Here is a 13139-nt window from a genome sequence, read left to right on the forward strand (position 1 = left end):
TTCCAAGGGCTGAAATGGTTGCTACGAGAGGACACAGGTTTAAGGTGCTGGGGGGTAGGTACAGGGGGGATGTCAGGGGGAAGTTTTTCACTCAGAGGGTGGTGGGTGAGTGGAATCGGCTGACGTCGGTGGTGGTGGAGGCAAACTCGTTGGGGTCTTTTAAGAGACTTCTGGATGAGTACATGGGATTTAATGGGATTGAGGGCTATAGATAGGCCTAGAGGTGGGGATGTGATCGGCGCAACTTGTGGGCCGAAGGGCCTGTTTGTGCTGTGGCTTTCTATGTTCTATGTTCTATGTAAATAGTGGCCAGTAGACCCACGTGCCTTGGCATGGCACATTGGTTAGCGCTGTTGCCTCAGAGCACCAGGGACCCGGGTTCAACTGTGTGCAGACACCTGGATGATTGTGTAAAGTTTGCACGTTCTCCTCATGTCTGTGTGGGTTTCCTACGGGTTCTCCGGTCTCCTCCCACAGTCCAAAGGTGTGCAGGTTAGGTAGATTGGCCATGCTAAATTGCCCCTTAGTATCCCAAGGTGTGTAGGTTAGGGGGATTAGCGAGGTAATTATGTGGTGTTACAAGAATAGGGCCTGGGGGAGATGCTCTGTCAGAGAGTCGGTGCAAATTCAATGGGCCAAAAGGCCTCCTTCGGCACTGTAGGGGTTTTATGATTCTATGAAGAAAACGCCCTTGGCTGTCTTCAAAAAGTACCATGGGGTCTTTTACATCCACCTGAAAGAGCAGTGAGACCTTCATTTAACATCTCATTGAAAAGACAGTTCCATACTGCGATGAAGTATCAGCCTGGCTAACATGCTCAAGTCTCCAGAATGGGGTTTGTACCCACGACTTTCTGAGGCAGGAATGTGTCACTAAGCCAAAGATAATGCCTGAAGAAACATATGTTTGCTCAATCACCTGTGTGAAACAGGAAGGAGCATTTCAGTGTGTCCTAGCAGGCTATGACTGCTGGCTAACAGCTGAATGTAATTACTTTATGACTTCCTTGGAAAATAATTGGCAGTAAAGATATACCAAAATATAAATTAAGCACGCTGTAAATATTCTCATCGAGGCTAGATCCAATAGACCATGGTTGTTAAGTTTCACAGGAATTCCCTTAGTCTCTCACCAGAGTTATGAGTGAATGCCACAGAGTTTTAGAATTGAAATAGTCAGAGTCATAAGGTGGAATTTTATGGTCTAGCTCATCTCAAAACTGTAAAATCCTGCCCGAAGTCAACTGACCTTCCCATTGTCCGCCCCGCGCCCGTTCCAATTTCCGTGGCGGGCGGGGCAGTAAAATTCCGGCCATATAATTTTACAGCTCAGAAAGAGGCCCTTCAGCCCATCGTGTCTGTGCCAGCTGTCAAGCACCTATCTATTCTAATCCCATTTCCCAGCACTTGGTCTGTAGCCGTGTATGCTATGGTGCTTCAAGTGCTTATCTAAATGCTTCTTAAAGGTTGTGAGGGTTCCCACCTCTACCACCCTTTCAGGAATAAATTCCAGATTCCCACCAAGATCTGGGCGAAAAGGTTTTTCCTCAAATCCTGTCTAAATCTTCTGCCTCTTACCTTAAATCGATGCTCTCTGGTTACTGACCCCTTTACGAAGAGGAAATGTTTCTTCCTAACTACCCTATCCATACCCCTCAATCAGGTCCTCCCTCAGCCTTCTCTGCTCGAAGGAAAGCATCCCCAAACCAACCAGCCTCTCTTCATAGCTAAAACACTCCATCCCAGGCAACATCCTGGTGGATGGATCTTGTGGCGCCGTGGTAGCGCCCCTACCACTGGGCCAGAAGCCTCAAGTTCTGGACTTGTTGGCCATAGAAAGAGCAATCAACACAATTCAATGGGCTGATAATCAGCTCGGAAATCCTTCCACTACTATTCTCCAAAGGGTAAGAAACAGTATGGGTGTGAAGATGTGCTATGCAAACAAACTGCACCCTTTTTAGTGCAATCACATTGTTCCTATAGTGTGATAACCACAACTGCACACACTACTCTTGCTGTGGCCTAATGAGCGTTTTATACCGCTCTATTATAACCTCCCTGCTCTTATATATGCCAAGGCTACTAAAGGCAAGAATCCCATATTCCTTCTTAACCACCATGTCTACCTGTCCTGCTGCCTTCAGGGACCCTAAGGTCCCTCTGGATTTTACTTCCTAGCATCCTACCATTCATTGTGTATTTCCTTGCCTTGTTAGTCCTCCCAAAATGCATTGTCTGAAGCCCAGAAGGATTTTACTTGTGGTTCAATGTGAATTTAAATTGGACACTGACTAATGCAAAGCAGTGTTTGTAGCTAACAGAAAAATGTTTCTAAATTCCTGAAAATTTTTTAAAGGTGACAAAATAAATAAATTGTCCCGTCAACTTCCACAAATAAATACAGGTCTTTTTTGTAGCAAAAAGGACTTTTCTTAGTTTCTTTTCTAATTTTCTTTCACAATTTAATCACTGGAATGTTTTAATTTACCCAAGGACATAAGCTCCTTGCATTTCTCACACTTGTCTGAAAGTTTCATGCACCCGGAGGAGTTCCGACGTATTTCTCGGCAGATGAGTGGATCCTGTCCGCCTGTTGAATTTGTCATGTTTTGTCCACCTGTTAAAAATGGAATCAAACCTTTAGTAAAAAACAAAAAAGAGGGTTGCATGGGAATAAGGACAAATCATCTGAGTTATTAAATGTGTATACAGCACAGAAACATGTCACTCAGCCCAAGAGGTCAATGCTGATGTTTTCCTGCTATCCTTTATCTAACCCCATCAACACATTCTTCCTCCTCATGTGCTTATCTAACTTTCCCTTGAATTCGACATAACTACTCCTTGTGGTAGGAAGTTCAACATTCAAACAACTTTCTGGGTGAAAAAACATTTCTTCTGAATTCCCTTTTGGATTTATATCTATGGTGCCTAGTTATGGTGACGCATGCAAGTGGAAACATCTTTTCAATGCCTACCCTATCAGTCCTTTACTAACCTTGAAGACCTCTGTCGGGTCACTCCTCAAATTTCTTTCTAGAGAAAACAGCCTATTTCAATCTGTCCCGATAGGTACAACCAACTCTCAGTTCCGGTATAATTTTAATCTCTTTTTCACCTTCTCCAGTGCCTCGATATCCTTTTTATTATATGGTTCCCAGCTCTTCATAGGACTGCAAAGTGTCATCTAGCTAAGATTCCACACAAATTTATTCCATTCCTGTAGAAATGAACCAGTATTTTGTTTGCTTTTCTCAATTGCCTGCATTACATTTTTTAGATGTTTACTTTCTAAGGAGTATGTTCCCTCCTTTTTTAAAAGATTTGTTCATGGGATATTGGTGTCACTGGCTAGGCCTATTCCCAACTACTGCCTTCTTGAATCACTGCAATCCATGTATTGCAGGCACACCCACAGTGTCGTTAGGAAGGGAGTTACAGGGTTTTGCACCAGTGAAGGAATGGAAAATAGTTCCAAGTCAGGATGCTGTACATCCAAGAGTGGAACTTGCAGGTGGTGGTATTCCCATGCCCCTGCTGCTCATGTCTATCTAATTGGGAGAGGTCATAAGTTTGGAAGGTGCTGTTGAAGGAGCCTTAGTGAGTTGCTGCAGTGCATCTTGTAGATGGTATACACAGCTGCCATTGTACGTCAGTGGTGGAGGAAGTGAATCTTTAAGGTGGTGGATGGAGTGATAAATGGCAAATAACATTCGCGTCACACAAGTGCCAGGCAATGGCCATCTCCAACAAGAGAGAATCTAATCATCTTCCCATGACATTCAATGGCATCAGCATCACTGAATACCCCCACCTGGGGGTGGTTACCATTAACCAGAAACTGATCTGAAATACCATATAAATACTGTGGCTACAAGAGCAGGTCAGAGCCTGGGAATTCTGCAGTAAGAAACTCACCTCCTGACTCCCCAAAGCCTGTCCACCATCTACAAGGCACAAGTTAGGAGTGTGATGGAGTACTCTCCAGCTTCCTGGATGAGTACAGCTGCAACCACAGTCAAGAAGCTCTATGCCATCCAGGACAAAGCAGCTGCTTGATCGACCAACCCATCCACCATCTTAAACATTCATTCCCTCCACCACTCGCACACCGTGGCAGCAATGTGTACCATATACAAGATGCACTGCTGAAACTTACCTCGTCTCCTTCAATAGTAGCTTTCAAATTCACAACCTTTACCACCCAGAATGACAAGTGCAGCAGATAGATGAGAATACCACCACCTTAAAGTCCTCCTCCAAGTCACACACCACCTTGACTTGGAAAATTATTGTTGTTCCTTCACTGTCACTGGGTCAAAATCCTAGAACTCCCTTCCTAACAGTGCTGTGAGTGTACCTATAGCACATGTGCTGCAGGAGTTCAAGAAGGCAGTCAACACCACCTTCTCAAGGACAATTAGGGATGGACAATAAATGGTGGCCTAGCCAGCACATCCCATGAAAGAACTAAAACTTACCTGAAGCATGAGGGGGCCAAGTTGACAAATGTAAAGATGGTTTGACTGTGTTTCATGTGCATTTGCACTTTAGCGAAGCACCAAGCTCTAGTCGGCTGCATTCAGCTCTGAAATATGATGGCACCTCAGCAAAATTCCTTATTACAGTACATTAACACTTCAATGTAGGTAATTTTTGATCAATTTGAAATGGGGCAAAACTTCTGCCTGACCCTTACAAAACAAAAGATGGAAAGAGTTGGAGACTCCTTACACTAGGAGTTCCCACTTCTGAGGCTCACTCAGGGTTCTGTAGAAAACAGAATAACCACTTAAAATCTGTTGGGTTCCTTTACATGCAGATGCTCCAAGTGGACCATTTTCTGATATTTAACAAGCTCAGACAAATCCAGGAAATTCAGCCCTACTCAACAGGTTATGGGCATGTCTATGACTGCATGGATTTGGCACAGTCCCACTTTCTAACTCTGTGGAAAGTCAGATTTCATTCAGTTGACAGTTGGCTAAGTATTTGCTGGAGGGAGTTGCAAGGTATCATTCTTAAACTGAGTGCTTAACAGGTCATTCCCACACCCATATACCTTCTTACCTATCTCATGATGAATTCCCCTATCTATTTCAGCATCATGCATAAGTTTGTGGAATTTCTCAAACATCCGCTGAGTCATCGTGAAGAAAGAGGAAAGCATCCCATGACTGTCGAACATGGAAGGTTTAAAAGGGGAAAAGGATGAATCTGGAAACAAAGAAAACTGCTTTGGGAAAATTCCAAAGTTGCTAGAGGGACGATCAATCAGTCTATCTGTTCCATCAAAGGCTTTCATGCTTTCTTTGAACATTTCATCGATGTCTTCATACTGTCTTTCAACAGTTTCGAACTGTGCACCCTGCTCTGCGTTCTTTTCAACCAGTGAGTTGAATTTATTCCCATTGAGCCATACAGAAAACAGTGGAGTATCATTAAAGAACCTTTCTACCTGTTGAAAAAAGTAGGTGGTTTAGATTCCAAGGTTCGATGGTGAAAAATTTTATGACAGATTTACAGCAAAACTTTATTGTTGATTCACAACCTGCCTCTTATTCCAAATAAGCTGGCTTGCTAAATGAAAACATGAGAATTATATTCAGTGATTTTGGCACTGTTACCTGTTTTCAGCAAGCCCATGGATGACTTACAACCAAAACAATTGTGCACATGTGTCCTAACAATTGTTGTCATTATTTATGGATGAAGTTCTATTAATTTATATCCTACTAAAAATAAATGATTCTGAGTGTCATAAAATTCTTATTCACAGAAGATACATATTGTATAATTTACTCACATTGTTATCATACTCACAGACCTTGCAATTGCATCAATCTTCAATAGATACAGACAAACAAGGTCCTGATAGTTCAACAGAAAGAGTTGTTTGGGACTGAATCATTTAGACTAGAAACTATATTTGGTATTAAGAAAGAGAATTAGCCACAGTTCTTGCTACTGATCACTGTTGTGTTTGTGTAAGTGAATATTAGATGAGGGCAGGATCAGCTATGGCTGTCACATTCTCTTCAGTCAAATTGCTTGCTGAGACCCTATAGTTGGGCTCACATGTGAAGGAAGACAGGTGGGCATAAACTATGGGGGAATAAGAGGAGCAGGGACAAAGACATATCCCAAAAGTTAAGGGTGGGAATTATCCGCCCTGCTGCGCAGGTCGAGTAGCGCAGTGGTTCGCGCCCAATTTCTCGCCTCTCGGGATATTGCCGGCTGTGTTCCGCAGGTGAAATCAGCCTCGCGCCCTTCCCGGGCACGAGGTTGATTTAAATAGCCTGGGATACAATAGTCCGGACTCACTTACCTTTCCCACTTCACCGGTCGAGGTCCTCACCAGCAAGGATGATAGATGGTCCCCACCGACAGGGACCTCGCCGGTGGGACCGGAGGCCATTGAAGCCCCCTTACCTTGCTGGAAAAACGGGTGAGAATTTCCAAGGACATTTTCACCTGAATATGTATTATCTTTTCTCCAGACTCTGGTGGGTCTTTAGCGCTGATGGATCAGCACATGCCCTAGGCTATGATGTCTGATAAATATGATTCGGTGAGTGTGATTTTGTCACGTTGCTCCTTGGCTAATCTATAGCGCATTCCTTACAAATTGGCCAGCCCATCCTCTGTCACGCTCATTCGGCACTTAGATTTTTTGGTAAGATCGCCCCTTTTATCTTTTACTTTATTGTGACTGTTTATACCTGAGTAGCTTCTCAGTTATAACAGCAAAACATTTCTATTTATATAGCACCATTAACACAATGAGGCACCTCGAGGTGCTTCACAGGAGCACTGGCAGTGGCAGTCCCTCATTTTCAGGATGTCGTCCACTCAGGGTCACGAGGTTCTGCCACAGGTCTTCATGTGACTGAGTAGGCAGATTCTGAATCTTTCGATTTTTGGGCACATGAGGCAGGATGTCCCACAAGGCAATGGGATCTGGAGTGCAGGATTTGCTTCCTTTTCTTTCCTTCCCTGCCACTGCTCTGCCTCATCATTAAGTCATTTGTCTCAAACCTTTATGGATGAGTTTCCACTATTTTGAACAATTGGTAGCAAATTTCTCCTACCCTTAATGCCAATACATGTTTCAAAGGGGGTTTCTGAATGTCTTTGAAGCATTTTCTTTGTCCATCCATGAAACATTGGCCATTTGAGAGTGGAGAAAACAGGAACTGACAGGGGTAGCTCTTTTCAGCCATCTTGACTCAATGTCCAGTTCACAAGGGCAAAATATGACACAGACACATAAAGGAGAGAGCAAGGTAGGGAGGTGAAGAGACAAAGGGAGAGAATTCCAGAACTTGGGGCCTAGGCAACTGAAGACATGGCCACCAATGATGAAGAAATTATATGTGGGAATGCACGAGAGGCCAGAATTAGAGGAGAGCAGATATCTTGGAGGATTGTGGGGCTTGAGGAGATTACAGAGATAGGGGCCAGGCGAGAGAGGGATTTGTGATGTTTCTTGACCAGGAGCTAGTGTAGGCTGGTGGGGCTCAGGGCTTGCTGCGAGTTAAGATACGGACAGCAGAGTTTTGGATGACCTCAAGTTTCCAAAGGGTAGAATGTGGGAGACCCAGCAGGAATAGTCAAGTTTAGAGATAACAAAGACATTAATGAGGATTGCAGCAGGATGTGAGCAGAGGCAGGAGTGATGTAAGAGAAGTGAAAGTAATGATAGTGTAGTTGTGGTGATAGAGGTCGGAAGCTCATCTTAGGATCAAATGTGACACCAAGGTTGCAAACAGCTTGGTTTAATTTCAGACTGTTGCTAGGGAAAGGGATAAGAGTTGATAACCAGGGAATGGAGCAAGGACCAAAACAATGGTGAATGCTTTCCCAATATTTAATTGGAGCAAATTTCTGATCATCCAGTACTAGAAGTCAGATAAGTAATCTGATAATTTACAGATACACAGTCTGGTAATTTGTCAATTTCGGAGGAGTCAAGAGAGGCAGTGATGAAGTAGAGTTGGGTAAGTGGAATCTAACGCTGTGCTATCGCAGAAGGTGACAGAAGTCAAATATGTGGGACTGGAGTCACAAATAGCTCAGACTGGACAGTGGGTGAAATTTTCTCCTCTGAAACACATTAGTGAAGCAATTGGATTTTTAACAATAACCTGTTAGGTTCTTCATGGCCATACATGATTTAACAACAATTCGATCTTGCAGCTTGCCGTGGTTGAATATCAGTTCATGACCTCTGTACTGGTAGCCATTACCACAGTACCAGTGTACTCACCAACACATTGGAAGACCTTTGCAATTTGCTGGAGCGTACATAACTTCAAGACATTAGTGTAAAAAATTGGCCTTTGGCAATTGGGAGTGAGTTGGACAGGATTTAGTGGGAAAAGTAAGTAAGGAACTGTGCATTCTCGTTTGAAGCCTGAGGTCAGCAAGATTGGCCATTATTCCTTATTGCCTGTTCTCTACAAGACTGGTGAAGCCATCTTTTTAAATTAAAGAGGGTACTCCTGACATTGAGTAGACGTGCTGGTCCTTTTCAGCACACTTATTACATCTTTGGAACTGATATGGGATTGGAATTGGAAGTGGGTTTTCAAATTACAAAATTATAACTTCCTCATTATAAAGGATTTTACCACATTGATGTCTGGTCCCAAGAGGCATGGGGGGTTTGAAGGGGTGGTGGGTGCTGCATGAGGAGGACCCTTTGCACTTACCTTTTGAAAGGTCCCCTCATGCAGTGTATAGTCCACGACAACTCTGAGAGGCCGTGAATCATGACTTATTGAAAAGCTGGCTTGACTCCATGGAAATTGCGGAGGACTAGGGACAACCAGGTTGGAAGAGCAGGGTTAGGGGCTACTGACCAAAACAAGCCGCACCCTTAAAAGTAACTCCTGAAAACTGGGAACCCTGAGAATGGGGTCAATGATCCCAGAACTGAGTCCTGGCTGCCATTTTTAAAGGACTCCCAAGCCATCGTGTCTCAGGGAAAATCCAGCCCTTGGTATTTACTTGGGAACTTTAGAGTAAGTCTTTTTATTACTGTTTCAACAGGATGTTCAGAGCTTTTGGCTGGTGATCTCCATCAACAGTAAAAATGTCCTGTTCTCAGAGGACCAGCAACATTGCTGCAAACCAAAGCGGCCTACAACGAACTTCAATTTCCTGCTGCTTGTGTCAACACTTGTCTTGCCCATGCTGGGAGTGCCAATGGCCCAGGACAGAAAATACAAATAAATTCTAAAAGTAATGTGAATTCTACTTTCTCAATTTACAATTTGGCACTGCTTCTGTCTGATTCTGCCAGAGGTGGGTTAATTCATTCGTTATTGTGCATCACCAAGCCATATTTGTTTCGTGCTTGGCATTTTAAATCTTTAATCAATTTTATTTAGTTGCGTGTTTTCTAAACTTTGCTGCATTACATAGGATTGTGTGGAACATAGGGCACAGAAACAGGCTGTCGTACCCAATCAGTTCATTTATGCTCCATAATTGAGCATCCTCCCATCATTCCTCATCTAAATCTACCTTTGTAATCTTCCATTCCCATCTCCATTACATGTTTGTCCAGCTTCCTCTGAAGTGCACCTAATCTATTTGCTTCAACCACTCCCTGTGGTAGCGAGTTCCACATTCTTACCACTCTTTTGATAAAAAAAAGTTTCTTCCAAATTCCCTGCTGGATTTCTTGTTGATTGTCTTATATTGATGGCCTCTGGTTATGCCCTTCCGCAGAACAGGAAACATTCTCTTTATAGCCACGCTATCAAAACCTTTAATAATTTTAAAGATCACCCCTCAGCCTTATTTGTTTTGCAAGAAAAGAGACCCAGTTCATCAGTCCTTTCCAGATATGGATCCATTGTTATTGGTGTACGCTGTTACCCTAAGTATCTAAGTAGATTTTATGTAGACAGGCAGCCTGCAGTGGGAAAAGTCAATAAAAAAAAAAATCAGGGACTCACATCTCCGATTAAGTTTTGGTTTCTTCCAAACAACAACTTGCACCTTAAAGTATCTCTAACCGAGCAAAACGTCCCAAGCCATTTAACAAGAGTGTTATCAATAAACATTTGATAAGTAACAATAATCTTACAGATCTCTTAGAGTATTACAGTACTTACGTCTTTTTCAACCACACCAAAACCTCTTCTGCAAACTCTTGAGTAGAATCGTGTGCATGTTTGCTTCAAGCATGGCTTGCACTCTTCCCAGAGGGCCTCCTTTGACTGACATTGCTCAACATCAGTCATCTTTCTCTGAGCATCTTTAGCAGCTACCAGAGCTTCCTGGTTAACATTTGAAAACAATCATTTAGCAGTTTTGACATTGCACAGTGCATATAAGATTAAGTTCAAGTACAATTATCTCATTATTTTCTACAGATGCTGCCTGACCTACTGAGCACTCACAGCATTTTCTGTCTTTACTTCAGATTTCCAGCACCCATTGTTGTACCAATTTAATTTCACGCTTTTGTCCACATGAGGGATGTTAGTAGCAGGTGATTTTGTACATTTGACTTCAGTGGAAGGATCAAGTTCTTTCACGTCACATTACATAAATTAGCTGCAGATTAAGGGCCCAATTTTACCAAAACAATCGCGGTAAAGTTGGGCGTCGGGCCTATACCGCGATCTGCACCCGATTCCGAGCAGATCGCGGCTTTACCAACACCCGATTCGGGCGGGGGTCCGGCCCACGCCCGAATCGGGCAGCCCGATGATTTAAATGCATTTGCATGCACTTAAATCGACTTAACCGCGCGCCCAACCCTACCGCCAAATCCCACTTTACCGTCTTCTGGCCCGTTCCGCATCCGCGCTGTAAGCGACCTGCAAAATAAAAGTCTGAAGTCGTCGCTGCAGCTTCCGAAGAGCGGGGTCAGAGCCTGGAACGGTCATCCTCTGGTTGGGGGTGGGGTGGGATGGGAGGAGGAGGGGCGGGGGGGACCCAGATCATTCTCTGGTCGTGAGGGGGTGAGAGGAGGGGGGGGGGGGTGGTACCCAGATCATCCTCTGGTCTGGGGGGGCGGTTCCGCTGCCAGTCTGCGGCCGATCGGTGGGGAGGGAGGGGGCAGGGGGGTCCGCCACCACTCTGCGGGCGATCCCTCCTCCCCACCGGAGGAACGAATCCCTCCTGCCGAAGTAGACGTGCGGCCATGCCATCCCACAAAACCTTCAGGATGAAGCGATTCCTCGCTGAGATGAAGCAGAACCGGCCGATTCCACAGTGGATCCGGATGAAAACCGGCTACAAGATCAGTACAAGTCCAAGAGGAGACACTGGAGAAGGACCAAGCTGGGCCTGTAAAGGGATACTCCATCACTGGTACACTACCAGCCGCAGATTACTCTTCCCTGCAGGGGCAAGAGAGCGGGAGAGATGGCTGTGGCTGGTAGTGAACCAGTGATGGTGTATCTCTTTACAGGCTCAGCTTGGTCCTTCTCCAGTGTCTCCACGTGGACTTGTACTGATCTTGTAGCCAGTTTTCATGCAGATCCACTGTGGAATCGGCCGGTTCTGCTTCATCTTCTTAGCGAGGAATCGCTTCATCCTGAAGGTTTTGTGGGATGGCATGGCCGCACGTTCACTCCGGGAGGAGTGATTCGTTCCTCCGGTGGGGAGGAGGGATTGCCCGCAGAGTGGCGGTGGACCCCCCAGCCCCCTCCCTCCCCACCGATCGGCTGCACACTGGCAGTGGAACCCCCCCCTCCCCCGACCAGAGGATGATCTGGGTCCCGCCCCCCTCTCCTCCTCCCACACCCCCCCTCCCCCCCTCCCCGCCCCGCCCCCCCCCCCCCCCCCGACCAGAGGATGATCGTCAGAGAGCCGCCCTCTCCGCGTTCTGCTTTTTTTTCTTTCACGCCCGGGCGCGCTCTGTCAGTTTTTTTCGAACTGCGCATGCGCAGTTCAGAGCTCCGATCGGTCCGCCAGCGCTAAGCCCCACCCACAGCACGAATTGGACCAGAGCCGGCAAAACGCGTATGGGCGCGCTGCAAAGAGGATTCCAGGCGCGGATCTATTTGACGCCCAGATTCGGCACTTAGACTCAAAATGATAAAATCAGGCCCACAATGTGCATTAGCCCCCGCCTAGGATAAATATCCATTTACTATCAATGTACCAGTTTTTCAATTGCCACTTGATTCATTTTTCTGTCTTTTCAAAGTAGGACTGTGCTCATTTATAGGCTGCTATACTGTGTTTTCATTTTCCCAAGGAAATAGGTTGAGATGATATTTCCTTTTTTTCAGAGCTCTGCAGAAGTCATACAGACTCGAACCGTTAACTTTGTTTCTCCCTCCACAGACGTTGCCAGTCTTGCAGAGTTTTTCCAACATTTTCTTTTTTTATTTCCAGCATCTGCAGTATTTTGCTTTCACTCAAGTGATATTGATAAATAGGAAAAATTGATAATCCAGAGATTTTGTTTCTTTTTTAATCATTCATGGGACATGTGCATCACTGGCCGGCCAGCATTTATTGCCCATCTCTAGTTGCCCTTGGAGAGCAGTTGAGAGTCAACCACATTGCTGTGGCTCTGGAGTCGCAGGTAGGTAAGGACAGCAGATTTCCAGGTAAGATCAGGTAAGGACGGCAGATTTCCTTCCCTAAAGGACATTAGTGAACCAGATGGGTTTTTCCTACAATCGACAATTGTTTCATGGTCATCAGTAGATCCTTAATTCCAGATATTTTTTATTGAATTCAAATTTCACCCATCTGCCGTGGCAGGATTCGAACTCGTGTCCCCAGAGCATTAGCTGAGTTTCTGGATTAATAGTCTAGTGATAATACCATTAGGCCATCGCCTCCCCAGCCAGACAGGATGATGGAAATGTGAAGGTAAGAAAGGGACTGCTGGTCAGACAAAAAGATTTTCCCTTATCCACTGTAGGAATGAAATAATGTGCTAAAGGTGCTGTTTCTAATATGGAAACAACATAAAAGTATGGATGGAAAATCGTGAGCTTTGGATCAGCTGCCATTATGTGCCCCACTGGACATGTCCAAAGTATAAATTACCCCCTTAAAATCACGGAGGAGAAATACTTCAGATGAAGGAGGAATTTCAGCTGCCTAGGATCACTTTAATAATGGAGGGCATGCAATTTGCGAGGCCAAGAATG

General features: G+C 44.8%; 1 protein-coding gene across 1 annotated transcript in view; it reads right to left on the bottom strand.

Annotated features, from left to right (window-relative positions):
- Window positions 1-13139, bottom strand: part of clu (clusterin) — a 57292-nt gene that overhangs the window by 15270 nt on the left and 28883 nt on the right. Inside the window, exons 4-6 of the mRNA XM_078212669.1 lie at window positions 10131-10295; window positions 5074-5461; window positions 2492-2620 (exon numbers count right to left, since the gene is read on the bottom strand). Coding sequence (XP_078068795.1) covers window positions 2492-2620; window positions 5074-5461; window positions 10131-10295 — 682 coding nt within the window. The remainder of the gene's footprint in view (window positions 1-2491; window positions 2621-5073; window positions 5462-10130; window positions 10296-13139) is intronic.

The sequence above is a fragment of the Mustelus asterias genome, chromosome 5 (genome assembly GCF_964213995.1).
Source record: "Mustelus asterias chromosome 5, sMusAst1.hap1.1, whole genome shotgun sequence".
In the NCBI taxonomy this organism is placed as follows: Eukaryota; Metazoa; Chordata; class Chondrichthyes; order Carcharhiniformes; family Triakidae; genus Mustelus; species Mustelus asterias.